Source organism: Miscanthus floridulus, chromosome 19 (genome assembly GCF_019320115.1).
Source record: "Miscanthus floridulus cultivar M001 chromosome 19, ASM1932011v1, whole genome shotgun sequence".
In the NCBI taxonomy this organism is placed as follows: domain Eukaryota; kingdom Viridiplantae; phylum Streptophyta; class Magnoliopsida; order Poales; family Poaceae; genus Miscanthus; species Miscanthus floridulus.
Window position 1 is genome coordinate 88503465 of NC_089598.1, and position 10704 is coordinate 88514168.

The following is a 10704-nucleotide window of genomic DNA, read 5'->3' on the forward strand; positions in this document are numbered from 1 at the left end:
TCGAATCGACCCCACAACCCGATCGCTCGTCGTCAAAAAATCCCCATTCGTTCCCCTCCTCGCCTCCACGAGCCTTCACAAATCCCCCTCCTCGATCTCCTCCTAATCTCACACAAACCCTAGCCGAATCCCAGATCCATCCCAGCCCCAGCGAGCCCCGCTCGCCGGCGACCATGGGGAACCCAGAGAAGCTGATGAACCAGATCTTCGACCTCAAGTTCACCTCCAAGTCGCTGCAGCGGCAGGCGCGCAAGTGCGAGAAGGAGGAGAAGGAGCAGAAGCTCAAGGTCAAGAAGGCGATCGAGAAGGGGAACATGGACGGCGCCCGCATCTACGCCGAGAACGCCATCCGCAAGCGCACCGAGCACATGAACTACCTCCGCCTCGCCTCCCGCCTCGACGCCGTCGTCGCCCGCCTCGACACGCAGGCCAAGATGCAGGTCATCGGCAAGTCCATGCAGTCCATCGTCAAGTCGCTCGACTCCGCGCTCGGCACCGGGAACCTCCAGAAGATGTCCGAGACCATGGACAACTTCGAGCGCCAGTTCGTCAATATGGAGGTCCAGGCCGAGTTCATGGAGGGCGCCATGGCCGGCTCCACCTCCCTCTCCACGCCCGAGACCGAGGTCAACAGCCTCATGCAGCAGGTCGCCGACGACTACGGGCTCGAGGTCTCCGTCGGTCTGCCACAGGCCGCCGCCCACGCCATCCCTGCCGCCAAGGATAAGGAGAAGGTCGACGAGGATGACCTCTCTCGCCGCCTCGCCGAGCTTAAGGCCCGCGGCTGAGAGGGCCTTTCAGGCTTTCAGCCTTTTCAGGTGATGATAGATTCATCCTAGCCCTCGCGCACTTAACCTATGCTCTGCTGCGGTAGCCTTTGAATACTGTTGAAGAACTGCTACCATGATTGTGTTGCTTGATAGCATTGTGCCCAATTGCAAGTGAAGGTGGTTTTGTATGTATATCTACTATCTGTCGAACCAAGCTTTTTAGAGTTTGAGTTGTACTCTAGGGCAGATGGCTTTAGCAAATAATGGCGCACCTTCTCTTCAATCTTTCACAACTAAAGAGAACAAAATATATAGTGGGCTCTTTTCTTATATCTTGCATTTATAAATAACCTTACAACTGCTAGAGTTAGTGTTAATGAGATTATTGTCTGTACATTGTTAAAGCAGTATAGCACTCTCTAAAACCACTCTCATGGAGGTTAAGTGGTGATTTACAGACTTGCAGTATTATAACCGAACCTGATACTGCCATAGATGGAAATTTCTCTAGGTAGCATCTCGAAAAAGTGGCATTCATGTGTTAAGGCTATGTTATGAAAAGCACTTGTCATATTAATATATTTGTGAGTTATGACACTGAGGACCATGCACATATGTGATTGTGCCTGGTAATATCCAAGCTCTGTTTGTCTTAGTGAGCTGACCACATGAACGCCTATTGTGTTCTTCCACATTCATCTTACTGTTCTGTTAGTTGCTAGTGCCAACTGCCAGCTAAAGCCTAAGTGTGTCTTCGGAAAATATTGTGGGAACAATAGTGTAAATGCATAAAGCTTCTTGAACTTGCAGCAGTACTGTTGATGGTGCTGTTACACGGTTCTGACTTTGTTGAACCATATAGGCATGAACAAGTATGAGATGAAGCTCGGTAGAGATGTAGTAAAATTAAATAGAGAACTGTCACGTGACTAGTCTCACTGTGTTGAATCAAAGAAAATGTGTTAAAGATAATGGTTTCTCTTTGCTGTAAAAGGTTATTGTTTGCATCACAAAGTTAAGGTTGGTACGAAATTGACTCTATACCATTACCATAATATTATTAATCAATCTATAGCACGTTCAAGCGGTAGAGTCTTACCGCCTGTGACCGGAAGGTCCCGGGTTCGAGTCGCGGTCTCCTCGCATTGCACAGGCGAGGGTAAGGCTTGCCACTGACACCCTTCCCCAGACCCCGCACAGAGCGGGAGCTCTCTGCACTGGGTACGCCCTTTTTTTTTTAATCTATAGCACGTTCACAGAATAAGCAGAGCCTGTTGCAGTGTGTGATAAAGTAGTGTGCCTCTGTTAGAGAAATTTTTCTATTTGACACTAAAAAACTCCTGCTTTCCTATTTGACAGAGGTGCCCCCAATGTTTATGCATTGCTAGTTATATTGTATACTCAGGTGTACAAGAATATTTCTCAAGCACACATTGCATTTTGTACACTGCTAGTGGTTTTGTCTTGCATATAAGCAGTATTGGCTCAAATTCATACTTTTGAGCTAATTCTGTTAACCTTTTCTGTTTATAGCAAGTCATAAATCCTCAGCAAATGTCCTGCAACTTCTGTTTGGTAAACTATTGGAGGCTGGATGACCTCTTCCTCTGATTTCTTGACTCAGCTTCTATATGTTTAGAAATGCTTTTGACTTATGGAACCAAACTTCTGTATGCTAATGTGGGTGTCTGCTCTTTTGCAGATGCGATTCATGCTTTATGCTGTTGAGCCGCAATTACCCAGTGTCCTGTGGACTGCTACTCATGTTTGGTAGATTCGTAAATACTGTTATGCTTGAAGGCGTGTGTTGGCATTGCCATGTGGGGTCTGTGGACTTGATGGAAACTTTGCTGTCATATTGTACTATAAAATCCATAATTTGCGCGATTGCGAACATATGTGATTCTCTGTTGCTGTCTGGGGGCTTGTTCGGCAGGCGGCTTGAATAAGCCAAAATATTGGTTGGATTGGGGTGAGGATTGCTGTGAGAGAAAAATACTTTTCTAGCTGAAAAATACTGTTCTCTTTATAGAAAAATACTGTTCATATCAACAGTGCCCCCTGAGTGGCCCAGCCAGCGAATAAGCCAGCCGAACAAGCCCTGGGCAGCCCACATCTCGTATGCTTGGCATCAGTTTGCCCTACCGTTGACTCTGTTGCCATAAGATCTAATTGTCATCAACAAATTCAGTCTGTTTGCTTTGCACTGAGTTTAGGAAATTAGGATTGGAAAAAAATCTTTAACATAAAGAATATACATTCATCTCATTAAAGTGGTTAAATTTTTACATTGGCTCGTCGAGCCTAACATAACCCTCCTCCTTGGGATCTATTATGTTGGGACATCAAAGGCGTTTCACCATAGGCGGAGTTAAAAATAGAGTACGAGTTTTGATTGATAAGAGCCTTAAGGATGGTGTAGTGGAGGTGAGACGGCAAGGGAATAGGATTATCTTAGTTAAACTTGTCATTAGTGATATGGTCTTAAATGTAATTAGTGCGTATGCCCCCAATTAGGCCATGATGAGAGTGCTAAGCGGCTTTTCTGGGAAGACTTAGATCACTTGGTTAGAGCTGTCCCTAGTAGCGAGAAGCTCTTTATAGAAAAATACTGTTCATATCAACAGTGCCCCCTGAGTGGCCCAGCCAGCGAATAAGCCAGCCGAACAAGCCCTGGGCAGCCCACATCTCGTATGCTTGGCATCAGTTTGCCCTACCGTTGACTCTGTTGCCATAAGATCTAATTGTCATCAACAAATTCAGTCTGTTTGCTTTGCACTGAGTTTAGGAAATTAGGATTGGAAAAAAATCTTTAACATAAAGAATATACATTCATCTCATTAAAGTGGTTAAATTTTTACATTGGCTCGTCGAGCCTAACATAACCCTCCTCCTTGGGATCTATTATGTTGGGACATCAAAGGCGTTTCACCATAGGCGGAGTTAAAAATAGAGTACGAGTTTTGATTGATAAGAGCCTTAAGGATGGTGTAGTGGAGGTGAGACGGCAAGGGAATAGGATTATCTTAATTAAACTTGTCATTAGTGATATGGTCTTAAATGTAATTAGTGCGTATGCCCCCAATTAGGCCATGATGAGAGTGCTAAGCGGCTTTTCTGGGAAGACTTAGATCGCTTGGTTAGAGCTGTCCCTAGTAGCGAGAAGCTCTTTATAGGAGGTGATCTTAATGACCATGTAGGTACATCAAGTGCAGGTTTCGAGGCAGTTCATGGGGGTTTCAGATATGGTAGTAGGAACCAGGAGGGAGATGAAGTCATAGACTTTGTCATAGCTTTTGATCTGATGATAGCTAACACTTTTTTCCGTAAGACAATCCCATTTAGTGACCTTTAGTAGCGGCTAGTACTCTAGTCAAATCGATTTTGCCCTTACAAGGAGGAATAAACAAATACGCGTGGACTGTAAGGTGATACCTAAAGAATGTGTGGTCGCTCAATAAAAGCTGGTGGTGGCTGACTTCCGCTTTCTGATGCATGCTCGTGGGAACAAACAAGCTAGGGTTGCTAGAACGAAGTGGTGGAAATTAGAAGGGGGGCATCAAAGGTCTTTAAGGAAAAGGTCATTGAAGAGGGCCCTTGAAATGATGAAGGCGATGCAAACAACATGTGAGAGAAGATGGCAACATGCGTTCGGAAGGTTGCTTTAGAGGTGCTTGGAGTGACCAAAAGGAGCAGATGCGACTCAAAAGACACTTGGTGATGGAATGAAGATGTGCAAAAGGCTATTAAGGAAAAGGAGTGCTATAAGCGTTTGTATCATGACAGGTGTACAAACAACATAGAGAGGTACAAGGTGGCAATGAAGACTGCAAAACGAGTGGTGAGTGAGGCAAAGGGGCGGGCCTATGAGGACCTTTACCGATGTTTGAGTACGAAAGAAGGAGAGAAGGACATTTATAAGATGGCTAGGGCTCGCGATAGGAAGACAAGGGACTTCAACCAAGTCAAGTGCATAAATGATGAGAGGGAGCAGCTCTTGGTGAAGGAGGATAAGATCAGACATAGATGGTAAGAGTATTTTGATAAATTGTTCAATGGTGAGAACGAGAACACCATCATTCAGCTGGACGACTCGTTTGATGACACTAACAGACGCTTTGTACAGAGGATTAAAGAATCGAAGGTCAGAGCGATGGACCCTGATGGTATCCTAATCAAGTTGTGAAGTTGTTTGGGGATATAGCTATAGTATGGCTAACCATGATGTTCAACAATATCTTTCGATCGAATAAGATGCCTGAGGAGTGGAAAAGAAGCATATTGGTACCAATCTACAAGAACAAGGGAGATATCCAAAGTTGTACTAATTATCGGGGAATTAAGTTGATGAGCAACACTATAAAGTTATGGGAGAGATTCATCGAGCAGCGCCTACGAGGAACGACACAGATATCAACAAACCAATTTAGTTTCATGCCCAGAAGGTCAACCATAGAAGCAATCTTCTTAATAAGACATGTTATGGAGCGGTTTAGAGAGCAGAAGAAGAATCTCCACTTGATTTTCATTGATTTGGAGAAGGCTTATGACAAGATACCAAAAAATATTATGTTGTGGTCTTTGGACGAACATAAAGTCCCATCAAAGTACGTGACCCTCATCAAGGACATGTACAATAATATTGTGACTAGTGTTCGAACAAACGATGGTAACACAGATTACTTCTCGATTAAAATTGGACTTAATCAAGGGTCAGCCTTAAGTCCGTATCTCTTTGCCTTGATAATGGATGAGGTTATTAGGAACATATAAGGGGATATCCCTTGGTGTATGTTGTTCGCTAATGATGTAGTGTTAGTGGACGAAAGTCAGGCAGAAGTAAATAGAAAACTAGAGTTATGACGGCAGACCCTTGAGTCTAAAGGTTTTAGATTGAGCAAGACTAAAACCGAATACATGAGATGCGACTTTGGCGGAGTTGTACAGGAGGAGGGAGATGTGAGTTTGAAAGGTCAAGTAGTGCCTAAGAAGGATACCTTTCGGTATATGGAATCAATGCTACAGAGGGATAGAGATATTGATGCGGACGTTAGCCATAGAATCAAAGCATGGCGGATCAAGTGACGACAAGCTTCTGGCATTATCTGTGATAAGAGGGTACCGCAAAAACTAAAAGGCAAGTTCTATAGACTTGCTATTATACCGGTTTTGTTGTATGGAGCAAAATGTTGACCTACAAAGATTCGACATGTTCAACAACTGAGTGTTGCAGAAATACGTATGTTGCGATAGATTTGTGGTCACACAACGTGATCGCCTAGAGGTAGCACCAATTGAAGAAAAGCTTGTCCAATATCGATTTATGTGGTTTGACCATGTCTAAAGGAGATCTCCAGAGACACCAGTGCATTGTGGAGTCCTAAGCCAAGCTAATAATATGATGGGAGATAGAGGAAGACCGAAATTGACATAGGGGAGACAATAAAAAGAGATTTAAATGCTTGTGATATACATAGAGATCTATGTTTAAATAGGAGTACTTGAAAAACAGCTATTGAATGGGGCTCTTGGTAGATTTTAACTCTAGCCTACCCTAACTTACTTGAACTGAAAATAGCTGCTTGGTGAGTTTCAACTCTAGCCTACCCAATAAAAAGAGATTTGAAAATAACTGCTCAGTGGGTTTCAAACTGCACACAGAATTTACGCTTTGAGCACACGGGCACTGTACATTTTTTTTTGATACTTGAATAAATTTCGCCCAACTTTGTATGCAGCATGAAAACTGCTGATATACTTGACAAAAATCTAATAGCATGGGAAACATGAAAAAGTTAATAATGACAGTCATCTGGAAGAAAATTATATCCTGAGAGAATATTATTGAATAAAAAAGGGTACTTGTATTACTTTGCGTCGCGATGAAATGTAGCCCCACGGGGGACAGAAGCTCCGGTAAGAAATGGGAATTTTTTGAATAAAAAAATGAAAAAGGTGATGGTCCGTTGTAGTAGGCTGGGAGCCTGTTATGGGCCAAGGGTGCAGCGGCCCGTTAACTTTCCACCGTTGGAAGCGGGCAGTTGTCGCTGCTCTGTGAAACCAGCCTAACGCTGTGCCTGCCACTCTAGGAACTGTGAGGCCCGGCTTTCGCACAAGCCCCAGCAATCCACTACCAACTTGGAACGGGCGGGCCCAGCAACAGCACTCTCTGCCCAGGCCTAGAGCCATACCAGCAACGTCCACATCACCCAAAGCCCCCGCTCGGGTTACAAGCTCGCGCTGCTGACCTCGGCGAGGTGAGGAGTGAGGACCGAACCTTTAAGCTGCGTTACCTTTTGTTGGTTTCCCGAGGTGGGACTAAAGGAGGCGGCGAAATGGGGCAGTGTGGTTGAGCTGCTGCTGCTGCTGCTGCGGGGAATGCTTCGACTGCGCACCACTCGTGGGCTGTCCGGTCACGTTAGCTCCCAGCCCAAATTCGAAAATGAGCACAGTTAGTGAGGTGTGTGTTTTTCTCGGAAAATGTTGACGCAGGCTCCTGCCTTCGAAGTTCATCTCGATTGAACCTCTCCCCGAGTTTACCAAATCAAATCATAGTTAAACGAAAATGTGTAGTATCTGAACTATAGTTGAGGCTCTCCTATTTTCTATTGCGAGAAGTGGAGTCTTGGCAACTTCCATTTATTTCGTAGACAGACCCTCACCTTATACGAGCCTTTGCTAAATGACTCGCATAAAAACATCTATCAAAATATGTTGTTTAGACTTCGTTTATACTACCACGTCTAGTTAGTTTTCCTCTGCCCAATACTCAAATTTTGGACTGTCCCATATGTTAATTAATCCCTTTTGATTTGATCCACGGGGACCACGGCTAACTTGCTCCTTCCTGCTTTCAAATTAAAATAATGTTATCCATTTATACAAGCGTCTATTTACCTTTTCTTTAGCACCACAACATTGTAGCTCTCTCTCCATGTAGTTCATATTTAGTTGATTCATGAAGGGGGAAAATATTTTTTAATGGCACAAAAAAAAATCTTGTGTCGTTAGATCACGTGACATCTCCAAGGTCCGCCATTGAGGATGATGCTCCGACGCTTTTGGTGTCGCTGAGCTCCAACATAAAAGAACTAGGCAATCGACGACGACATGGATTAGAGGTGAAGAATGTTATTATGGGGTTTTAGATTTACTCTAGTGTATTTCTTATTGTTTATTATAAACTTAGATGTAAATAGGAAAAGTAATTATGCTCTCATCTTTTAACATCCCTAAATCTATTTCCATTTGCAAAATATAGCTAAATGAAAATGTGTCATCTCTAAACTTCAACAATTGATGGTCCCCAAATTTCTTGCCAAAATGGTTGGAAAATATCACAGTTTGATGAAAGTTTTCATTGATTTGTTGTTTATACAGTTGTACTGCCTTCTAGCCTGGGGTGGGGGGGGGGGGGGGGGGGGGGGGGTCAGGGATAGAGCAAAAGAGTGAACCCATCCCGCCATGGACCAACCCAACAACTCCTTTTGTGTGCTGATGGTTCATCATGAGGTCATAAGTCCATGGTTCACCTGACATTTCCAATGACCCCACAATGTCGATATGGAAGTCTCCACTACGCCAGATTCTTACACTAGGAACGGGGGCATTTTTACGGTAGGGGCGACTGGGTTTGGGGGACGCCCCTACAGTGGCCGTCCTCAGGCCCCAACAGTCCAGCTGCCCTACAGATGGCACTGTAGGGGCGGCTGGTAACCTGAGCCGCCCCTACAGTTGGGGTTGATCTGTAGGGGCGGCTCAATCACCAGCCGCCCCTGCAGTGCCCATTTGTCTTTTTTCAAATTTCAAAATTTGAAAGGTTCAAATTTAATCAAATGATAAGACAACCAAAATAAAAGTTGTAGATATTGATGAGTTGAACAACTTTTGTATTCAAAACTTTTACATCTGAAATCATTTAGGGTTTTCAAATTTGGTTTGAACTTGTTAAATTTTAAATTTCAAATTTTAAAATGTGTAAAACATTGTCACATCCAAGTTTGATCAAACTTAAATGCTGAAGCATGATTTTAGAAATTTTTAGAAAAAAAAACCATCACATTTGGAGTTAGTATGAGGGAGAATAACTAGTTACAAAGTTTACCCACAGATTAAAAAGAGAAATCATACTGTTCTAGATGATCCTTACATGATCACAGTGAACAGTGTGATTTTTTTTTAATCTGTGGGTCAACTTTGTAACTAGTTTTTCTTCCTCATACTAACTCCAAATCTGATGATTTTTTCCTAAAATTTTCTAAAATCATTCTCTATCAATTTATTTTGTTGGTTTTGTCAATATATACATATGAAAAGTTTGAGCAATTTAAATTTTGAATTTAAAAAAAATACAACTTCAGACAAGATTTTGGTACCCCAAATGATTTTAGCTGAAAAAGTGATAAATACCAAAGTTGAATAACTCATCAAGATCTACAACTTTTGTATTGGTCATTTCTTCATATGACAAATTGGTAATGACATTGTTCACAAATGTGATACATCTCTCATAAGGTTTTATAAACTATATGAGACATGTGTAAGATTAGTGAACAATGTGTGCTAAAATTTTTTCAAATGAAGAAATGACCAAAATAAAAGTTGTAGATATTCATGAGTTGAACAACTTTGGTATTCATCACTTTTTATGTTGAAATCAATTTGGGTCTCAAATTTTGGTTCGAACTTGTCGTTTTTCAAAATTTCAAATTTGAAAGGTTCAAATTTTGTCAAATGATAAGATGACTAAAATAAAAGTTGTAAATATTAATGAGTTGAACAACTTTGGTATTCATCACTTTTTATGTTGAAATCAATTTGGGTCTCAAATTTTGGTTCGAACTTGTCGTTTTTCAAAATTTCAAAATTGAAAGGTTCAAATTTTGTCAAATGACAAGATGACCAAAATAAAAGTTGTATATCTTGATGATTTTAACAACTTTTGTATTTATCACTTTTACATCTGAAATCATTTAGGGTTTTAAAATTTGGTTTAAACTTGTCAAATTTCAAATTTCAAATTTTATAATGTGTAAAACATTGTCACATCCAAGTTTGATCAAACTTAAATGCTGAAGCATGATTTTAGAAATTTTTAGGAAAAAAAACCATCACATTTGGAGTTAGTATGAGGGAGAACAACTAGTTACAAAGTTTACCCACAGATTAAAAAGAGAAATCATACTGTTCTAGATGATCTTACATGATTATAGTAAACAGTGTGATTTCTTTTTTTTAATCTGTGGGTCAACTTTGTAACTAGTTTTTCTTCCTCGTACTAACTCCAAATTTGATGATTTTTTTCCTAAAATTTTCTAAAATCATTCTCTATCAATTTATTTTGTTGGTTTTGTCAATATATACATATGAAAAGTTTGAGCAATTTAAATTTTGAATTTAAAAAAAATGCAACTTCAGACAAGATTTTGGTACCCTAAATGATTTCAGCTGAAAAAGTGATAAATACCAAAGTTGAATAACTCATCAAGATCTACAACTTTTATATTGATCATTTCTTTATATGACAAAGTGGTAATGACATTGTTCACAAATGTGACATATCTCTCATGAGGTTTTATAAACTATATGAGACATGTTGTCGGATACCATAAAAAGGGATACCCTAAGCAAGAACCGAAAAGATTGCTTAGACCTTACAAATATCAAAGCCGAAGGACAACCACGGGGCCTCAACCGATTCTCCGATTCGCCCCGCCGAGGCCCTCTCGCCGAGGCCGATTCTCGCCGAGGCTCTCTCGTCGAGGCCGATTCGCCGATTTGCCCCGCCGAGGCCCTGGCCTTCTCGCCGAGGCTGATTCTCCGATTTGCCCCGCCGAGGCCCTCTCGCTGAGGCCTTCTCGCCGAGGCCGATTCTCGCCGAGGCCGATTCTTCGATTCGCCCCGCCGAGGCCCTCTCGCCGAGGCCTTCTCGCCG

At 42.0% G+C, this 10704-nt stretch overlaps 1 protein-coding gene across 1 annotated transcript; it reads left to right on the forward strand.

Annotated features, from left to right (window-relative positions):
• On the forward strand, window positions 1-2666 carry LOC136527284 (ESCRT-related protein CHMP1-like). The gene is made up of 2 exons (XM_066519949.1): window positions 1-818; window positions 2473-2666. The coding sequence occupies exon 1, from the start codon at window positions 174-176 to the stop codon at window positions 786-788; it is 615 nt and encodes a 204-aa protein (XP_066376046.1). The 5' UTR covers window positions 1-173; the 3' UTR covers window positions 789-818; window positions 2473-2666.
• The last annotated feature ends 8038 nt before the right edge of the window (window positions 2667-10704 follow it).

Bases quoted from the DNA above. Each gene is read 5' to 3' on its own strand.
- LOC136527284 (XM_066519949.1), top strand. From the start codon at position 174: ATGGGGAACCCAGAGAAGCTGATGAACCAGATCTTCGACCTCAAGTTC.